At 39.3% G+C, this 22332-nt stretch overlaps 2 protein-coding genes across 4 annotated transcripts; one reads left to right on the top strand and one right to left on the bottom strand.

Moving 5' to 3' along the window:
• The first annotated feature begins 1516 nt into the window (after positions 1-1516).
• gpr184 (G protein-coupled receptor 184) lies at positions 1517-6169 on the top strand. The gene is made up of 2 exons (XM_029447158.1): positions 1517-1805; positions 4543-6169. The coding sequence occupies exon 2, from the start codon at positions 4587-4589 to the stop codon at positions 5625-5627; it is 1041 nt and encodes a 346-aa protein (XP_029303018.1). The 5' UTR covers positions 1517-1805; positions 4543-4586; the 3' UTR covers positions 5628-6169.
• A 4405-nt stretch (positions 6170-10574) lies between these two features.
• LOC115017906 (prolactin-releasing peptide receptor) lies at positions 10575-22098 on the bottom strand. Of its 3 annotated transcripts, none has more exons than XM_029446625.1 (4): positions 21969-22098; positions 13303-13781; positions 12668-13065; positions 10575-11958 (listed from the first exon to the last, which is right to left on the bottom strand). In XM_029446625.1, the coding sequence occupies exons 2-4, from the start codon at positions 13763-13765 to the stop codon at positions 11731-11733; spliced, it is 1089 nt and encodes a 362-aa protein (XP_029302485.1). In that variant the 5' UTR covers positions 13766-13781; positions 21969-22098; the 3' UTR covers positions 10575-11730. The 3 variants fall into 3 exon arrangements, with proteins under 3 accessions (XP_029302485.1, XP_029302487.1, XP_029302486.1); XM_029446627.1 differs by lacking the exon at positions 21969-22098 and adding an exon at positions 15442-15466; XM_029446626.1 differs by lacking the exon at positions 21969-22098 and adding an exon at positions 14172-14285.
• Positions 22099-22332: the final 234 nt, after the last annotated feature.

Genomic DNA, 22332 nt, shown 5'->3' with positions numbered 1-22332 from the left:
GTTCACACCAGTCTGTCTTTGGAAAAACGAAAGTAACTTTATGAAGCATCAATGGGAGGTATTAAATACTTGGTTACAAAATTAAGAACATGTATCATATTCACAAAATGGTTTGTTATAAGATACAGAGACACGTTATAGTCTGTTATACAAATATTCTTTCCACTACAAATTTACAAAAATAAAGAAATAGACCAAGAAGGTAGGCTTCCAAGACAAGTCAATCAGTCTTTTCAGTAATGTCTTTATTGGTAGATGCATGCACATGACTGCAAAAGGTCAGAAAAAACCTTAGCAGATTGTTTTAGATTGTTCAAGTGTTTTAACAAACAACCAGCGCCGTCGTTTTTAATACCATCAGAGTTGGATCGGACCCAAAAGCACACAGACAGATGTGATGCTAGAAGCAGAGGGAAAACAAGTCAGCGAAAAAACTTTCCACAGGAGAAACTCAGATAAGAAACCAATACTGAGCGGCGAGAGCGAGAGCGAGAGCGAGAGCGAGAGCGAGAGCGAGAGCGAGAGCGAGTATCTACCACTGGAGTGGCTATCTATCTTCAAAAACATTCAAAACATTTCTTTTTTACATTTCATGTTTAGGATTAAAAATCCTTCTAATATCTAAGCTGAACTATCAGCTGAACTAGTATTATGACGAACACATTTAGTAACATCCTTCTTTTGCCTTTTACTTACAGACACAGACTCTAAAACACCCACGTGTCAAAAGAAAAGGTTGTGGTGAGGTCAGAAAGCCCCTAGAGTATCTGCTATACTCATCGGCAAATATTATTAACCATTTCCTCTTTGTAACCTTCCTCTTTACACCCCTCAGCTTTTTCTGTGGTGAACATTAGGTATGTAATCTTGCTCATAGGAAAGTACACTACATTCACAGCTGGTATAAATGTTTACTGAACACATTAACAGATCGGCAGCAGGCTTCCGCCACAGAGTCTTTTTCTAAACATAAAAAGAGCCTTGAATATTTCACTGACGGGCTTGTTCTGGGTGAATTACCGCTGGTAACCACTGATCATATCCCTGCCTGGTACAGAGCACACAACATGTAAATCACCCTCAGAAGCTTTATTGTGTTCAGCAATGAAACGATAAGTACCTTAGATTTCTAACACTGAGTCATAATGAAGGTATTCAGCCTAACTCTGCGTCAAAGGGAATTTATTCTGAGGGTAAAGCTTTGAAGTGAAAATATCCCTATTATACTGAACATTTACACTGGTTATACTACGAAAAGACTCATCACTGTGAAAGTAAAATGGGGAAATCAATGTTTAGGTGTTATGTTTACTGGCTGTGTGTCCACAGAGTTTCAATTTACATTGAACACAGTGCTCACAATATATACTGATAGAAGCCTGTTTTTTTTCTGTCTCTCAGGAGTTAACATCTGCATCACTTGTGGTCCATTACTGTCTGGTGCATACTTCCTCTGTGCACGTGTGCAAAACCAAACCTCCCTCCCACAGTGTCTTCTCATTTTTGCACGTCTCATCCTTTCCACACACTCCTTGCTGACATTTCAACTGTGGCTGTCATCGGCAGCCTCAATCAAAATCTCAAACAAAAGGAAACACAGAGAGTAAACAGAGAGAAACACAACCTGTAGTTGTAGTAATTGGCTGCATGTCAGCAGCTCTGAAGAGTCTTCTGAAGATCGTCCTATCAGCCTCCTGCTCTGAACTCTGCCGAACTTGAAGCATCTCTGGAATGTGTCTGAAACTCTTCACCCTCTGGACAGCTTCGTTTTACAATCAAGACTTACCTCTCACCAAAAACAATAGGTAATGTCATCATTAATTACAGTTCTGGATGTCTTAAAATTATACTAGACCGTACCGGAATGTAACAGTGAAAAGGTTAAAAATGTGAGGTATTTTTAATGGTGTTTAAGCGAGTTTATAAGGAATTCATTTGATTTGAAACCTCACTTTTTTTAGTTTTTTCCATCCCCAGTGGATTGTTGTCAGTGGAAATACAGCGTGCTCAAGGCTGTGTGAGTCAGCATGGAAAAAATAATTAGTTTGGAAATGTTGATTCTCTGCAGGGTTGAATGTTTTCTGCCATTCTCCCTGCGGTGGCCACTTCAACAGGCTGGAGAGTGCAGTAGAGAAGTGCTTAAAAAAAAACAAATAGTGGAAAAATACTGGAATATACTGCACAGGTGGACTGTTAACCTTTGAAACACAGCCTTTGTATTAGGGAGGCAAGCTGTAAAACATAAATCATATTTTTCCATTTTTCTTGGAAAAGAAGATTTGGCACGTGTCACATTCCTCCTCTTGAGAGAAGAGGCTCACTTTTGCTCTTTTAAAGCCTCGCTGGTGACAAAGTAGTGTAATAACAACCAGGCTTAGTTCAGTTTATAATATTAACAAACACATAGTTGGCTCAGATGGATGATAGGATGGATTAAAACTTGTACCAGCTGTGTAAACTAGGCATGCAGCAGGATAATGTCATAAATGAAAAGAAGCAATGCTTTACATGTAAGAAATACACCAAAAGATGAAAACCTGTAGCTTGGAAGGAAAAGAAAAGAACATAAATGATAGCATGTGAAAAGAGCAAACTTTCCACAGTTTTAGGTCGCTGTTAGTAAGAACGGAAGATTTGTGGTTAGTCATAGCAACCAGACTGATGACCAAACAGCAACCCACGATTTTATCTTTAGAAAAGGTATCTGATGTATGAGCAGTCATTTCCGATACTACTGACAGTTTTGTTTTATAATTTGGGGAATGATCCATTAAATCAAACCCATTTCTACAAACACACACATATACCCACAAAGACACACTCGCGCAGGCACACATTATCATTCTCTAAAAATGTTTAGACTCTAAATGGCTTCTTCATAATTGAGTTTGGATGGGACGGCCTATCCCCGCTCAGACGTTAATGACATTAGATGCTTCCTGAACACGGCGGGGCCAAGCCTAAGTGATAGAACAGAAGGTAGAGAGGAAACACATATCAAAGAATGACTCTGTGATGCATAAATAAGGGCACAAAGATACAACATTGGACTTTTCCAATGTAACAAAATACAACGTTTGACTATGAGGAAAGCATCAGCCTTGTATTTGGTAAACCTGCCTTCAATACGAGGCACAACAATGTTTCCTCAAGCCAAAATATAGAATACGGTTGTGAATAAAGAATGATAAATTCATGAGATATTGTTTCGTGATTCTGGGGGCGACATTATATTCTCTAACAAAGTTTTCTCAGGCAGTTCAGGAAAGGACGTGAAGTGAGTTTTTGCAAATTTACGCATTTTGAATGTATTTGAATAAACCGTCGTTTAGTGGCTGTTTTAAAAGCTTCCAACCATCTCATTAAAGTAGTAGATCGGGCCCTTCTTCCAATTCATAAAAGCTTGATCTAGAGTAGAATAAAGTCTGCGTATTAAATCTTTCTTTTCTTTTTTAAATAATTGAGGCCTCTTTTACATAAAAAAACAACCACATGTTGTCTTTGTAGGAAATGTTTCAAGGGATCTACATTAAGGAGAGACTGACTTTATTATTCCATTTAACTGTTTGACCGGTCAGCACCAGAATATCTTCAACAGGAAGCAACACAGAGAAATAATCAAGAATGTGTCTGCCTGACAGACGGGAATCACACCCACAGCTCTGCGATGGACTGGAACTGTAAATCAGTGTAAATCAAGGAAGAAACTCATTGATTAATTCATATTGGGCAGGAAGTTAGCATTACTTATTCAAGCCAAAGTAAACATTAAAATGCCTCTTGTCTGGCAAAGACGCTTATGCCACCCAGTTCTGCTGATGGCTGTTACATCGGACAATAGACTAAGGGTACATTACATTAGCAGCAACAGGTTGAATCTGACTGTGGGTTATTCTGTCCACACAGAATCACAAATATGACAAATAAGTTGTGTTAAGCACTGATTGCAGTAACATACAATGCTGTGCTGCCCCTGCCTGACACTCTGATTTAGAGCAATAAGGGCAGCAATTTATAGACAGTTTTACAAAAAATCAGCATTGAACATAAAAAGATGTTAACAGGTAGGGGGGATTGGGAGCAGAGGTTTGAACATCTAATTCATTTGATATACAGGATTGGTTCCTAATTGCACGCCGTTTCCATAAAAAAATAGGACATTTATAAAATAAAATGCATGATTTGTTTTCTCCAGACAGAGCAGTTTAAGCAATAAGGGGGCAATTTTGGCAATCTCAGTTTCTATTTGAACCGTGACTGCAAACTGTTATCGTCAGAGAGCATGAATAAGCCTGTATCTTCTCTAAGGGAACTTCAACTCTCTGCCCAAGCACCGCATATTGTAGAGCCAAACTACCTCACATTCAGAAACATCAGGGGACGGCCAAATGACTTTATCTCTTCAGCTTGTTGAACCACGAAATAGGATGGAGGATACAAAATGTCCAAGTTGTACTATGAATTTTATGGTATCATAGTAAGCTCATGTTGCCGGTGTCACTTTTACTCAGTTAAACTAACAATCTCTTAATTCTTTTACAGTTGAATTTCTAACCAGAAAGGAAGTGAAAGAAAACTAAAGAACAATGAACTTCACAACCACACAACCTGCAACAAGCACAAACTCAACTCCTGTGTGTGTTAAAATTGGCGATAGCGCCATCAGTGACCTCCTGATGTCTGTTTACATCCTGACTTTTATCTTTGGTTTAATCTTCCATGTGCTGACCTTGGGCCCCATTTGCCAACAAGTGCGGCGGCAAAACGTTCTAGGAATCTTCCTGCTCAACTTGTCCCTATCCGACATGCTTTTCATCTTCACTATGCCCCTTTGGATCAATTATTACCGGCAGAACCACCATTGGCAGCTAAGTGCTATGTCCTGCAGTATAGCTGGCTTCTTCTACTACTCCAACATGTACATCAGTCTCTACCTGCTCTGCTGTATCTCCGTGGACCGCTGCCTGGTGGTCACCTTCCCACTCCGCTCCAAGACCCACCGTACATCCCGCTACGCCTGGGCACAGTGTGCCACTGTTTATCTTGTAGTGATAACGATGCACATCATGGTTCTGGTCAATGACAATCTCACTGACGCCCATGATGAGGTAAACAACAATGACCGCTGTTATGAGACTTACCCCATGCAGAAGCCGGTAGCCCTGTTCAACCTGGTCAGAGTGGGCATCGGCTTCCTGTTGCCCCTGCTGGTGTTGGCGTTGAGCTACTGGAGGGTGTTGGCCACTGTGGGCCAGAGTCCCGGCCTGAGCGCCCAGGCTAAGAGGAAGGTCCGCCTGCTGTCCTTCGGGGTGATTGGGATCTTCTCAATTTGCTTTGCGCCATATCACATTCTCCTGCTCACGCGCTCACTAGTCTTCTACTACATTGATAACACAGATCCTCAAGGAAGTTACTGCAAGTTTGAACAAAAAATGCACTTTTTCTTCTCATGTACGCTGGCATTGTCCAGTCTGAACTGCGTGGTGGACCCTGTGCTGTATGTGTTGGTCAGTAACGGAGTCCAGGAGGAGGTGAAACTGTGCTGGAGGAGGCATAGAGGGACAAAGACAGGGGACTGTGCTCTAACGTCATACAGCAGAGGAAAGTCGAATAATAACTTAATATGAAAGCTTTGGTGGATAAGTGCACCTGTGCATTTATATGCATGTGTGTGTGTGTGTGTGTGTGTGTGTGTGTGTGTGTGTGTGTGTGTGTGTGTGTGTGTGTGTGTGTGTATGTGTGTGTGCATGAACTCATGGCTTCACTTTTTAAAGTTAGCGAGTAAGTAGCAGGAATATTTACATCCCATTAATCAACCCTTCGTGCATATAAGTTATCTTTTTTCTCCCTTATATCCTGCACAGTGTAGAGGAGGGGCTTGAATTATATGCATCTCAGAGCTCTGTAATTGGATTCTATTCCCCGGTTCTGCTCTCCCAAGAGTTCTTGAGTGCCAGCCACTTCTGGCTTTTGGCTGGAGTTGAAGAGCACTTGTGTTTTCCTTCCATCTATACAAAGACGTGTTGATTGTGATTGTGTGACCCAAAGTGTAACTCTTAAAGCATGCAAAAAAACCAACCTTTTATTAGCATGACTGTGTGCCTTCATTGTCTAACCGTTAGCGCAACATGTTGAATGTAAATGCAAATAAACCAGTGGTTTGAACAGACGCTCAGCTTTTGGGTTGTTTATGCAGAAAACGTGTTATAACCTATTTGCAGTTGGGGTTTTATACATATCCACAGAGAGGGAACGCCGTAGGAAATGATAATCCCAATAAAGCACTTTGGCATTTTCATCGCACATGAAGTTAATAATAGATCCAGCACATTTGTATGCCGCACAGATGTCAAGTGGGCGAATGCTGTTATCAGGAGACCTGTGTTTGTCTGTGAAAGAGAGACAGTCTTATATTCTGTGTCTGAATAGGTGCAGAAGACAGGTAAAAAAAAGAAAGAAAAAAGAAAAAGAAAGGATTGAGAAATTGAATCGACAACATTAAGGCTGTTATTGCTTTGTTTTGTTTTTGTCGATTATTCAGACAGTGTCTCTCTCATCCATCAATAGAGCTATGGTGCGTAATTAATACATCACCAATGGAGCGCTTGGCATGTAACCAGTATGATCTCTGAGGTTGTTAAGGTTCTCTTTCTTAAAAGCCTTTACTACTGAGTCATCAGTCTGTATATGGAGACAGGATATACAGCTAGCTCTGAAAAAATGCCACTCATATACTTCCAAAATGTTTTGTGTTGATACAGTACGCATCAATGGTAAAGTAACGGTTTCCTGCATTATATTCACTGGCTATGTTTTTTTCCAGTCGATGATGAGCGGATGTTGGAAGAAAACAAATTAAATATGCTGTGAGTGAACAACATATTACATTATTCATTAAAATGTTTCATTTTTGGGTTGATAAAAACGTAATCCGGTGGGTGGCATAGCTGTCTTTCAAAACATAATTTTAAGAGACCCAGTTCCACTCAAGCTCATTGTTGTTCAGTGTTAAATACTTACAATATGAAATTTCTAATATCAACAAATCCCATAAAAATACCAAACCCATTCCAATATCCAACCTACAAGTATTGTAGTCCTGATGTATATTTTGTGCCGTAGATCTCTGTTGTAAAAATATATATTCACAAGAGTATAGTATGGGTTAGTCCCCGGCTAAAAAATGTCCCAATAATAACTTTCACTTCTGTTTGAGAAATATTTGTGAGAAACTACAACGCCCACTGGTTTTAGGAAATACAAAAGGAACTTCTATCTATCTCCATTAATCAACATTTTAATTTCAACAATGGATCAAATTGCTAAAGGTAATAGGAAAACGGGGTTTCTTCTTTTAACTCTACTTGCAATAGTTTTTAGGCTATCATTTAGGATGTTTAATTAAGTGTAAGTGTACAAGTTACAAAATAAAGACACAAAACATTTTCCCACAGTTTTAATTTACACACAGAATTAAACGCGACATGACATTTACACCTGCCTAAATATAAAGTCTGTTTTTCTTTGCAGCTTTGCACAACCACAACATTATTCTTTTCAGTTTTTCTCAAATACACATAAAGAAACAACGAAACAAACAGTATATCATTTTTAGTTATGTAGCCAATTGCCATAAATCACTTACATTTGACAAAATAATATATAGTTGTGTTTATTTGAATAACATGAAAGCATATTTGAGAATCAGTTTTGAAAAATCTTCATCCTGTGGCAGAAGGCCAAATATATTACAGATCCATTTTCTCTAGACTCAGCTTTTAATGAGATAACTCAGACTGTAGCCGGACTCCTTGGGAAATCAATGTGGATTCATTGATTAGCTGTTCTGACTCATAATGCAGGGTTGGTCAAAATCAAGCTACTCCCAGACTGAAGTTATTTTAGCGTTGAGTTCAGTATTGTGACGCATATAAAACAGCGCTCAATATAAAATTAATTTTCCCTTCCATGATGAGCAATCACTGCTAATTAGTTATTGTGTGTGTGGAACTGCTGCTCTCTTGCTGCTCGCTGCATTATTAAGTGTGTATCTAATAAAGCAGGAATATTTAATCATCAAACTTGAATTTGAATTAGAATTTGTCCAAGTCCTAATTTCTGTACCACAAACTCAAAGTGGTTTATCATTAGATTTGATATGTAATTGTCTGTCTGTCTGTCTGTCTGTCTGTCTGTCTGTCTGTCTGCCTGTCTGTCTGTCTGTCTGCCTGTCTGTCTGTCTGTCTGTCTGTCTGCCTGTCTGCCTGTCTGTCTGCCTGTCTGTGGTTTTTCATTCGGTTGTGCACCAGTGTGCTTGCACGTACATGTGGTGAAGTACAACAGACATAACCACAATGTTATCTTGTTCTGTTTTTCTTATTGACAAGTTTAAATGCACATAAAGACTGCAGGGAAACAAGCAGTATATCATGCTCAGTTATTTAGCAAATTACCATAAACCACTTACATTTATCAAAACAATATATAGTTTTGTTTATTTGAATAACATGAAAGCATATCTGTGATGCAGTGTTTGAAATGATTACCATGTGCTCTTCACGATATCTGCACTATAGCTTTACACTATTACAGCAATGTCAAATTTCCAGTCATGGTGATAATTTCATGGTTCAGTTTACTCAGAATAATTACCTTCTTTTTCTTTTTCATGTAACACCTTATCACTTCATTAACTTCCCTTTTAAAACTTGCTACAGCTCATCATTTAAGGTAGTTTAATTTAAATCTTTCTAGTAGTACAGGGAACAAGCAAGTCTAAATCCCCACTGTAAAGAGCTTTGTTTATGAATATGAAGACAATGAGCGAGTGCAGCTCTCAGCCTTATCCAAACAGCTGAAGTGGCCAAAAGAAGTTGTCAGCATTTTCACCTTGAGAGTTCCATATAGGGCAACAATATCATCTCTATATCTTGGGTGCATTGGGAATATTATATCGGGTGTATTGGGGGCATTATCTTCTTCTTTCTTTTGCACTCTGCATTTATGATAGCCTTGCATTATCAAGATTGCTGACAGCTTAGTATAAAGGCATCATCTGCTAGTGACTAATGACTATGAGAGGCAGAAGAATGATACTGTTTTATTGGATTTTTACATACACAGTGCAATCATATGGTTTTGATTACACTGCAAAAGATGATTGTTCTTTGTTTTATTTGTGTCCTTATAGACAAAGATTATGAGGATCTAGCCCCTTGTTTTGGAGTACAATATGACATTACAATCAAATCACTGCTTCAACAAATCTAAAAACAGCACACGTTCGGTTGTTCTCATCAACAACAGCTGGATGCATTGCTGCCACTTGTGGTACTGCAACAGAAAACAATCCCATGTAGCCCAAAAATAATTTGCCCCATAACCCACCAAAAGAGATGTAAAAGAGATGTCTGTAAAACTGCTGACAGGACACTTCAAAAACGCAAACAAACTGCATACACTTGTATCATCATTTTTTTAACTCATGGAAGTTTTAGATTTGCAAATCTTTACGAGAGCCTAGAAAAGCTATTTCTATTTGCATGACATCATCCAGCTGGGCCAGCGGGAGAAACACGCTCTTCTCACTGGGTTTTCCCTTCCACTGTCAATCAAATCTGCACCCACAAAGTCCTGACGAGTTAATAGCTGCTTATAGTCACTGATTTGTTACGTCATACAGAAATACCAAAGATTTCAAATCAACTTGCAGTCACCTTTAAAACCAATTGACTACCCTTCTTAAGAAAAAAACTATAACGCTTACAGACCCTTTCACAAAGAGCATCAGGGCAAACAAATCTAATTGAGAGCTGAAAGCAGTTTCAAGGTTCATTTGGAGAGAAATGCCATGGCAACAACTAACAGCAAAGTAATCTGATTGTTAAAACGTGACAGTTGGCATCAGCAGCATTGGCTGTGGAGCTGGGGATTATTCGCTTGATCTAAAGCTACACTGTGTGTTTCAGTTCCTGCCAGTTGTCTGAACGAACAAATGGTGTTTTGGCATTTTGAAGTGGGGGTGGGTTGAGTGGGCTGGTCTGCCCTTCACTATACTTTTATTGTGTGTAATGCATTGTTACAACCCTTCCCATTATTTTTAAAGGATAAGCACCAATAATAATGGAAACTGTAGAACTTTTAGTAACTAAGTGAACGAAATTGAATGCCGTTTTAATATAATTTATATGACATTTGCCAGTTCTTAGGTGAGTCCTTTAACAGAAAGCATGTGCAAAAGTATACCCAGTCTTTGACAAACACAGAAAGTATAAATCATTACTCAACGGAAATTGCGGTAGCACAGTGATGCTTGTCTTTATACTTCATGTCCTAAATATTAGGTTGATATTTTTTCCAGACATAGTACAAGCCTTTGTTCATCAGGTAACATTTATGAATTTGGTATTGGTTAGATTTTACAAACAAAGGTTTGAAGGTAACATATAAGCTGCAGTTTTCATCTCCCAGCGCTGTACATAATTGATTTTTTCCACCCAGCTCTATACAAAGTACAAAGCTCTATGCACAGTACATAGGCATGCACAAACACTAAACATATTATCTTTGTCAGCAAGTGACGCAAGAGAGTGGACTCAAACCATAAAGAATAACTCCTACATAGTTACACTACAAATAGCAGGCATTGTGTATTTCAACATAATAAATCTAATATAATGTTGGTGATGCAGTACAAGAGATACATAACTGATTTTGAAGCACAGATATTTAGTACCAGGGCCAAAATAATAAAATCTGGTATCAATGTCTACAATGATCCATAATAATCCATGTCTGGTGAGAAGAGTTCATTGTTCGGTCGGCTCCCTGAAGTCTAGCGTTTGCTGTTTAAGTATAACCCAGGCCATCCACCCAGTGTGGCCACCCCTGGTCTCATCTTCCAGCATGTCTGCTACAGAACCCCTCAGCTCTACATGCTTTTATAAAGCTGCAGGGTCTGCTTAGTGTCTATGCCAGCAGCTCGGCCGCCCAACAAAAACACAGGGATCCCTGTGGATGCCTTAATCTTCTTTTTCATCGTACTAAACTACACTGCTATGGATCTGCTTCTTCGCCTGTTTGTCATAAGTGGCTTTATTTAGCACTTCCGCTAGTGACAATTTACAAGAGAGGACCAATTGTCTTGAAGTCACAAAATGCTGGAAAAGCATGGAGAAATCTGGTTTAAATGGACTAGTGCAGCGCCCTTTCGGAATCGGTATTGCTGTTGGAAACCGCTCATCACTCGTTGACTCCAAGGAAGTGAGTCAGCAGCAAAAGTGAACTGCAGGCAACTAACCACAACATTTAAAGTCCGCTGCGGATAACATGCTGGACTCAGTCTGTAGAGCCCTTAAGCCCCGCCCCTGCACAGAACGCTGTTGTTTTTCTTTTTCAAAGTTTAGAATTTTTTTCGTGTCTTCAAATTGCACCAGATTCGACACTGCACGTCCTTCGGTGCCCAACAATAAACCTACCATTTCTCATGTAGATAAATTCTTAAGCTATATGAAGACAGACAGACAGACAGACAGACAGACAGACAGACAGACAGACAGACAGACAGACAGACAGACAAAAAAGTCCTTGCTTTATAGTTAAATGTAAATAGGTTTTTTCTCCTGGACACCTCAGGTGTTAACATCGGTGTTAGGGGTGCAGGTGGGTAAAAACAGCACTCTGGATGTCAGGAGCTGTTATACAACAGTTGTATCATATCGGGCATGGAAATCAGCTCCTGGACATCGCCCTCTCCACCATCTCACTCTGACGATTACGACAAGGACAGAGGTAGCCTTTTAGGTGCAAGCGCACCTTGCTGTGCAGTGAGGCGTAAATGAAGGGGTTGTAACACGCAGAGCTCATAGCTACTAAATGACAGCAGATTTGTAAGACGTTAATGTAGCGCTTCCCTATGATATAAAAGTCTGGGTCCAGGTCCAGCAGCAGGTTCAGCACCTGGAAAACACAGTAACATGGAAAAACTGTGTTACGATCCTGGCTGTATGTTAATTGCATTGAATCAGTTGTAAATTCTTAAAAAATATACTCAACTTAAAGCTACGTTGTGTAGAATTCAGAAAATATCAGACGAAATACATTTTTGGTAAATGCCAATATGCTAATACTAATGACTTCCATGTTAGCCTTCAAAACCAAATTTGCAGCATACAAGCTGCAATTTATCATTTAAGATCATTTTTCTCGAGCTCACACCTTTCACCAATCACAACAATTGTCGTATTCACCACTCCTACAGCTCTGTAGGACTCCCAAATGTATCACCAATTTGCATGACACATTCAGCTGTGCCACCATTTGTGAATATGATGATGCAATCCTAATGTGTTAGTTTTTTTCATGGCTCATTGTGGACATAATGTTGGTTCTGTGGTTGATGATGTATGAGATTTAATCATCTCATGGTCAGTTAAAGCTTCACTCTTTTTATCCCTTCACTGCTGTCCTGTTTATGATTTTCTAGCAGATACTGTACCTGCAGAAGAATGTACTTGATCTCCCTCCCAAGCCTTACTCCTAAATCAAGATCATAATCAAATTCCATGAAACAGGTTATATAAGGAGTAAGGAAGAAGGATAGACAAGCTAAGAATGGCTCACAGTTTGGCTTTATTTTAGGATTTAACTGTCTGGATACAAGACTCACCTGCAGGGGCAGCCAGCATAGGGCAAAAGCCAGCACTGAGGCCACGAGCAGAGAGAAGGTCTTCCTTCTTCTTTGGCTCCAGCGCTGCTGGCTGTTGGATGGCTCCCCAGGTACTGAATAGCGTTTTAGGCTGACAGTGATGGCACAATAGGAAACACTGACCGACAGCAGTGGGATCATATAGGAGGCTATGAGAGTGAAGCAGGAGTAGAGCAGCCGCAGATTACCAGTATGTGGCCAGAATTCTTCACACACAACAAGGTCGATGCCATTGGGTCGCAGGTCCATATAGCGAATGTAGAGAGATTGAGGTGCAGCCAGCGCCAGAGATAAAAGCCAGACACCCAGACTCACTGCACCGCAACCCCACACAGAGATCCTCCTCCGTACTGGGTGAGCTGTGACAGAAAGGAAAAGAACAGCATACAGTAAATAACGAACAGTACATTATTGCTCACATTAAAGCCACCATGTTTAGATTTTTTAAACTTTTTTAACAACTTTCAAAATATTCTGAGGACGAAAGTTTTTATTTGCAGTCCGTCTGGGGAAGGGTTGTACCGTATGATTCCAACGAAACACATTTTCAAATACGACACATAGTGTGTTTAAAAAAAGAATGTATTGTCCCTTACCTACAACAACATAGCGATCCACAGCAATGGCAGTGAGTGAAAGCACTGATACAAACACTGTGGCACATTGCAGCAAGGGGACCAGGTGGCAGAGGGGTCTGCCGAAAGCCCAGCCATGGCTGTCGAAGGCATAGGACACAGTCAGTGGAACACAAGTCAAACACATCAGCAGGTCTCCAGCTGCTAAGTTACTGATGAAAATGTTGGTGGCATTGTGGAGTTTCTTGTCAGACAAGATGCAAGCCAACAGGAAGGAGTTTCCAACACCAGCCACGACCACTACAAGGCAGTAGAGAGGCAGGAAGAGAGGTTTGAAACGTTGAAGAAGCTCTATGCCTATAAACATGTCCAGGGGGTCACTGTGGTTGAGTCCTTGGCTTTTGCTGCCTTCTAGTCTTTCTCGTCCTGTTTCATAACTTGTGTTATCAGACGCACTGAAATCCCCATCCGTGAAGATATCCATGTCGCTGGAGGCCAACCTTAAAGTAACGGAGAGCACAATAAATCAATAGGTACTACAGGAAGTAAGAAATCTCAGCGACTGATATTTCAAAACGTGTTTAAAAAACAAAATTGATAGGCCTACTACAAGAGGTAAGTAACTGGGACTTTGAAGAGGTCTCGGGCAACCACGTTAAAGTGCAATGGCTCTAAATAATTTGGACAGCAACAATTAATTGGCAAGAGCAATATGTCAATCTCCCACAAAAATCTCCCTTAATTCTGGGGTTTTTAATAGGACTATTTAACAATATGGCGATGTCATGTTGAGTCTACTTGGCGGTGGGCTACAATTTGAGCCCCGATTGATTTTAGTTTAGCTTATTTGTTCGGTAAATTGGCATCACATGTATGTTAAATTAGCTTACTAGTTTGCAATATCCCCAGATGAACAGACAGCTACCACTGGATTACTTTGATTCTGAAGTAAATTTAAAAACATGACGATTCTCAATCAAGTTCTGGAGTTATAAGGAGTTCTGGTGATTTCTAAGCTGATTTATGATCGTTTCTTCATCATGTGTCACAGTCTGGAAGTGTTCACTCCCCCTTATGTCATGTCTAGTTGTACTTCCTGTCTGTGTGTTTTCCTTCTGTGATTGTTGATTGGTTCCTCCTGTGTTCCTCCATTTACTCTGCCCTTGTGTTTCTGCCTTTCTCCCCAGCTCTCTGTGTGTGTGTGTGTGTGTGTGTGTGTGTGTGTGTGTGTGTGTGTGTGTGTGTGTGTGTGTGTGTGTGTGTGTGTGTGTGTGTGTGTGTGTGTGTGTGCGCTTTTGGGTCCTCACCTTATCACACCGTGACATGATGGACATGGGAGATAGTGATATCCTCGAGAAGTGTAAGTGACCCTGAATCTAACAGTAGGTTGTAGTTTGAGTCTGTGTGTTCAGATTTGATTTAGACTGGCATCACTATAATCTCTAAAAGGCATTGGACCCTTAAGCTATCTCACAGCGGTTAGCTAGCCATGATATCTCACAGCCAGCAATATGTTGTTTTGATCCAAAAGCCACCACAAAACTGCAATGAAAGAGACTGATTTTGATTTGAACCCACTAAGGCACTTAACCATGAAACAACTTCAGTGTGTAGGATAAATGTCTGATCTGATCTTCATTTCATATAATCAGAATCATGTTTATTCTTCTGCAGTCACTGCTTATTTTAGTTCAGTGAAACTGTTGTGAGATGGGGTGAATCGTACAGGCGGTTTTCTAATATGTGATGAAAAGCTGAGTTTGAGAATAAATGACTTCTCATGAGAAATGCTTTGACATTTTACTGACTTGTCTAAACAGTCATCAGAGATGATGGACATATTTTGCACCCCAATGCCTTGTGGTGATGTATCATGCATTGGACCATCATGCACCCTGGTGGCTTTTCCTTCAAATAGCTGTTAAATCCACTTTCTGTAAATATGAGGTAGGAGTCCACAGCCATAAACATATCACCAAGAGATTACTTTGAACTCTTAATCTGATTTGGTCTGTATTAAATTGTCAAGAATATGAAATATTTGTGCAATATTTTTCTCAGAATGTTAAACACTAAAATGATCTTGTTCTGTAATTGAGGGTAATTCAAGTTCTAGTACTTTAAAACTATTACAGTTGTACTGTGTGGTGAAAACAATACCTGCGTTGCTGTCGTGGCTGGTAAATATTTCCACTTTATGCATTTCAACTTCCTAGCAGGAAATGTGTGGGCATGAAGTAGGGGGGCCAATGTCATCTCAACTACCCCCCCTACTTCCTGCTCTCCTTCATTTTGATCTCAACTACACATTTGTAAAGTTTTGTGACGCCAAATTGGGCCAGGGGCTTAAAGTGGGGGCACAAAGTAGGGGGGGCAATGGCATCTGAAGTACACATCTGTGAAGTTATGTGACTGCATCTTGCACGGTTGTGACGCTATCACGGTGATGAAATATGTCCACAGACGGACAGAAATATGAAGCCCTTAGCAAAGTACTCAAAATGGCTTCTGTGGTCGTTCATGCTACAGTAAGTGTCTCCAGGAGCACATTTTGCCATGATGACACACACACACACACACACACACACACACACAGTACTGACAAGGTGAAAACAATACCAGCCTCCCAGCTGGCTTGTTGGATCTGTTACAGAGCAGAATTGTCTTTTCTATCTGCCACCTGCGAACCACCTTCTCATCCAGTTGGCTTGATTTAGCTGTTTTCCACCATTCTGTGGCCTTTTAGCTTTGGCAGTTCATGCTGAAAACGACTGCCTCCATCCTCTGATGTATTTTAATCTTTTTGTTAATGTCAACTTCTCCTTCTTTTGAAAAAAAGAGATGACCAAATAGATTTGCTCTCCCCTAAAGGGATTGTTGTATTTGTTTTCCATTTTAAAGGTCTGTGTGGAATTGCAGTTGAAAGTAGATATTGATTGAACAGTATCAAGAATGTTCCTGGATGTAATGTTGCATCCCCTCTACTCTCAGATGTGGCAGCTTTCCACCAGCACGTGAACAACTGGCAACCTGTAACCCTTTGGGTTGACCAACCCACAATTATTACTGTCGGAAACGGATCGTGTGCTCATGTGTCTTATGTCACTTATGTGCTGATTTGACCAACGGCATCGGGGACATACTGTAATGTAGGTTATAACCATGTCATATTTCTGAATGAAAGTGATAATTCCAAACTAAGGCAGCGTTTTTAGCAAACTCTGGTGTAAATGTGAGTATTGTTGGAAAGTACAAAGGTGGATTATTCTTCTGAAATGACAATGAGAAGTTTCTATTTATTTTTCTTATCATTGTCACTTAAACTGCTCATTACTGTTATCTGGTACGAAGGTAACCAACTTTTCCACCCACGTTATTTGATATTTGGGTGAAGTAGCACCTACAAGACCTTTTCAAATAGTTTTAGACACACTGGAAAGCAACATTGACATTTGACAAGCTAAAAACAGAAAATTGCACATGCACCAATTGTGATCTTTCATGCCTTCATTAGGAAGAACTGACCCAGACTGTGCATCGTACATTGTTACCTGAGTGAAAGCCAAATAACCTGTTCCAGTTCCATAGTTCAGTGAGGACACTGAGTGCAACGTCTCCCGGGGGGCAGTCATTAAAGACAAAGAGTCAGCTTCCCTATGTCTTTTGAATTAGGGACACAACATGATTTGTTTTTCCTCAGTAACAATCAGAAACAGCAGCCCAAATGAGTCATAAATATTCCTGCTTGCTTATGCAAGGAAGCAACTGGATCAACTTAATTTGTTTTGTCTTGTTTGTTTTCAAAGTAATCTTTCCCTGACCAAACTCTCCTGGTAGAAGTTAAACATCTGATGCAAGAATCTTGCAAGTACATTAGCTTCAAATAGGTACAATCCTTTAACTTTATAAAAAAATACAAATAAAATTAATTAGCCGAGGTGCAGTCGAAACAGGTGAGTTTTCAGTCTGCGACGGAACGTGTGAAGACTTTCTACTGTCCTGACATCAATGGGGAGGTCGTTCCACCATTTTGGAGCCAGGATAGCAAACAGGCGGGTTTTATTTGAGGGGAATCTGGGTCCCACTCGCAGTGAGGGAGCGGCGAGCCGATTGGTCGACGCAGAGCGAAGTGAACGTGCTGGGGTGTATGATTCGACCATGGCCTGGATGTAGGAAGGGGCTGATCCATTCACAGCACGGTATGCCAGCACCAGAGTCTTGAAGCAGATTCGGGCCACCACTGGTAGCCAGTGAAGGGAGCGGAGGAGCGGTGTAGTGCAGGAGAACTTGGATAGATTGAAGACCAGTCGGGCTGCTGCATACATTTCATATTCTCTTCATGTTCTTATTTTCATTTGAAAATATATTAAAATAAGAATGATGCGATTTTATGCGAGAATCTGTACCAAACAAAGTTTTTTGACAAATTCTTGAACACGATTTGTAGGCCTTCATTCAGAATGGTACTTTGACAAACATTGTTTTTCTTCTGAAAGCCGGCTAATGATTGAAATAAGACTGCGTTTATCGAAACTATAGTTGAAGTTGTTTTAATTATAGTCCACAATCACGACAAACCATCTTATGATAAAAATCTGGTGGCGAGAGTTCATCTAAGGTTTCCCACCGCGTCATTTGGTGAATAAATGATTCACATAGTTGATCAAATCTTTAGCAGATGGATCCACTCCCGTGATTCAATATCAGAACTTCAAACCCTTTTAGTAACCATTACTTGCTCAGCAGCACTCTCTACTTTAGTGAAAGCTTCTCTCAGTGGCAGGCTGCATTCCGTCTTTGGTTTCTTATTTGTTATGCACAGGTCCGTGATTAACAGCAGGAATATGTTTTCTGATCCCATCTGGTCTCACGGCGTCTACATTATCTGACAGCTTAGAAGAAACCCATCTTTGCCTAGTAACGCTGTTGCCATGGCCTTTGTGGAAATCATCCAGACCTTGCAACTAATTTGTGAAGCGTGATGAGAATTGAGAGCCCTCAAAATGCAAAACAGGAAGAACAACTCGTGTCGACTCTCTCCTCTATTTTCTCTGCTCTCTATTTACATCTGTTCATTTTTTTGCTCTCTCTGACTCCATTAACATTTCCTAACCCAAGCACGTTATATCAATTTTGCATTTCCATCACTATGAGGCTTCTGAGCCATCCAAAAGAGAGCTGGGGTCAGAGGATGGACAAATAAAGTTCATCATATGTATTTTTGATGAGATGACTTAATAGTGCACCTCATTATTTGAATTGGGAATGTAGGAGACCTGCTTCTTTTGACTCTCAATTATATTTGACATTATGGTTAGGGACGGGAATCAAACACTCGTTCTATTCCTTTTATCTATGCTGGCATGTTTTTCTGAGAGTTGTTCGTTGCAAAAACTCAAGCACCATGACATGAAAGTCTGCGTCTACACTGCTGGAAACGGCGAGGAAGAAACTATTCAAAGCGTGGCTTCTTTTCACAAAGTAAGAGGACAAAATGGTCGTAATCTATTTTTAAAACGTTTGAATTAGGGCTGCACAATATGAGGAACATATGTAATATGAGATAACGTTGTGGGATTTATTATATAACAGTAATATTTCTGCCTTTCTGCTGCTTCCAGTCTACAGCTAGAATACAGCACATTGCTTGTTGAATAAGAAACATGAAAGGAAATATTCCAACATTCTTTCATTGATGAATTAAACATTGAACTGAACACATAAGAAAGAATGATCGTTACACTTTAAAGTGTCGTTTTCCACTTTCAAAGAACTATAAAACAATCCCTCTTTCGCGTTGTGTTTAACCCACAAGTTGATATCGTGATGCGATTTAAAAAAACAAAACATTTATTGTACGGCCCTAGATCAAATGTTATTGGGCAGCTTGGGACGCAAACACGGGTCTCCTGGTTGAAAGCTCTATGCTTTGTGCCCCAACCTCAGCCCATTTTGGAGTTTGTCATTCTTTATACTTTGTCACCTGAATTCCGCCAGTGCTCGCGTCATAATTACTACGCTCGCTAGAGGTCGGTGTCGCCTTTTAGTATTCCTTCTTTCGGTGATCAACCTTGTGAATAGATGATAAAATCTACGAGTTGGCGTAGCGAGACCCTTCTGAACCCCATTTAATCAGCTGATTTGTGTGTCAGGAATCAAAAAGGGAATCAGACCGATGAGCAGAATTGATAATGGCATTGGTGGAATCGATAGTGTTTTTGAGAATCGATATAGTATCAAATAACATAATATCGTGATACTCAAGTGATGGGAATTGAAAGGTACGACGGTGCAGATATTTTAGTAGATAACAACGGAAAATAGTTTGTGTTCTCTTTGACGTTGGAGAATTGGAACATTTGTGTCACTCTGTAGAGCACACTCTCCACAACTGAGATGTTTTGTATGATTTGCAGTCTGCCGTCTGAACCAGATGCTCAGCGCTTTTTGGACATTTCACACTGCAGCAAGGCTTGTTTTATCCCAGTCTGCAGGGCTAATGATCAACTGCTGGCTTAATGTAATTATCTTCTGCTGACCCTTTCATTAAGAGAGGTCAAAGTCACTCTAATAGCGTCTGCTTTGCCAAGGAACAACCCATCACAATTTAAGACATACAAACACGTACACATTTGGAACAGATTGGTACACAGTGAGTCGAAGAAACAAAGCATAAGGGTTTAAGGTTAGCTGTGTTAAATTGAACGCCTGTAGGAGTGTGCATTCATGCGTTACCTTCCCGATAGGAAAATAATGCTTTGCTAATTGCTAGATAATTTTTGTTGCCATATTAATTAAGCTTCAGCTATTATTGTCTTGATGTCTGTGTTCTTGTTTGTCTTCTGGATGTGATTTTCTAATAACAGAGCTTATAAATACCAAGCTGTTGCATTCAGCTCTGCCACCCCTGCCTTTTGGTCTTCATTCACGCTGACAGGCTGCACACAGATGCTTAGTGCCACAGATTACCAGAATTATTTTTTACTTTTTACTGTTGAAATGACATCCCTTGTATGAAATGGGTCAAAGGATGCCAAAGCATGCCAAAGAAAACTGTAATTGTGCTTCTGGCAGAGTACACTTTTCTTTTGAGAAGCACCATTTAGAAAAGATTTGAGAAGTGGGTGAGCTTCCCAAATACATTCAATATGTAGAAGATACCGCAGTGCAGTGGTGGTATGTAACTAAGTACATTTACTCAAGTACACATGTGAGGTACTTGTAGGCCTACTTTACTTGAGTATTTTCACTTTATGCTACTTTATACTTTTACTTCAACATTTTGAAGGCAAATATTATTTTTATTCCACATTTATTTTTATAGCTTTAGTTACTAGATACTTTACATATTTAGATTCATATTTAGATCAAATAATAAATGATGATATATTATTATAGGTTAAGCTATCCAGCAGTATATAAAGTAATCCAAATGATACTAATTATAATCTAATCATTTATTATATAGGATTCTAAATTAGACCATTAGGCATAATGAGTACTTTTACTTATATAATATTTTAAATGCAGGAGTTTTACTTATAACTGAGTATTTTAACACTGCAGTATTTCTACAATTCTTCCAGCACTGCTGCACTGTGTATGTTATGTCCTGTCTTTGTGACTTGGTTTCATTCAGTTACTGCTGTTTGTCATTGTTATTTGTTTATATTTTTCATAGTACTCCCTAGATTTCCCTTAAAATATAAAATATGAATTATTCATAGAAAAGTCTTATATGTTGTAAAATGTTATGTGCGTTCTACCTGATATTATGTTTAGTCTTAAATGATTATAAAATAGAGCAGTACCACATATTTCTAGTATGTATGTGCATATATGTCATATATACATGACACGTATGAAGTAATGAACTACTTCTTATCATACAAAACATATGTTGAAGAAAGCTGTTGTCTTTCAGGACTGATTGGACAGCTGCAGTTTAATGCTTAATGCTACTTCTTTTAAAACTTGCATATCAAAGTGCAGATTGCCTGACCTCCTTCAAAGTCTACAGATGCTACTGATTGCCATTCATTCTAATGAACCAATCAGGTGTGTCCAGCCCCTGTATGTTGATTATAAAAGGCGTCATTAATAATGCTTGTGAGTAATTGACCTGAAAAATGAACTGATTGCAAATAAAATGATTTAATTACATATTAAATTACATGTTGTGATTAAAAAAAATCTAATTTTAGAAAAACTGTTATAGTATAAAGACCAAACCACTATATGCATAACATCTAAGTAAAACAAGTTGTCTTAATGCAATCACAACATTTATCATAGTCCCTGTAACATGCACCATCATATCGTGTTGCTCAATCTGAGCAAAGGAATTAATATATGCCTTGATCAGTAAAAAACTAATTAAGTAAAATAAACAGTATAAACAGACAGTGTTACACATGCAAACATATGTATACACAGTATGTATATGTATATATATATATATATATATATATATATATATATATATATATATATATATATATATATATATATATTAGACTCTACACATTTTAGAAAAACTCTTAAATAAAAATTGATAGTTTTGGAAAATCTATACAGTTTTACAAAACATATCGCGACACTCAAGTGTATCTATAATTCCTCCCCTAACGCAGATCTATTTGTCAATTCATGCAATGAATTCAGCAGATAGAAATTAAGTATCTTACCTGTGCAGATGATTAAAATTGGAGAGACTGAGAATATCCCTGTGTGTCACCTCAGTTCAGCAAACGAGCTTATATTCTTCTCCTTTCCTTTTTTTCTTCACTCCTTTACTTTCTAGTCACAAATCTTACATGTCTGGTCAGAAATGCTTTCCTGTAGGTTACATAGAAGCATGCAGGGATATGAGGAGTGAGGCAGGCAGGGATATGGTGTTGTCTCACTCTGCACTGAGTGAGACTGACTGAAAAACGGGACCCACATAACCTCTCTCCCAGAAATCCTCATAAACGGTGCCCCCTCCCACCTATTCTCCTTTACTTTGCCTGCATCCACATTCACACTTAACACGTATAAACACACAAAAAT

The sequence above is a fragment of the Cottoperca gobio genome, chromosome 13, assembly GCF_900634415.1.
Source record: "Cottoperca gobio chromosome 13, fCotGob3.1, whole genome shotgun sequence".
Lineage (NCBI taxonomy): Eukaryota > Metazoa > Chordata > Actinopteri > Perciformes > Bovichtidae > Cottoperca > Cottoperca gobio.
This window is presented reverse-complemented; position numbering and strand designations above follow the sequence as displayed.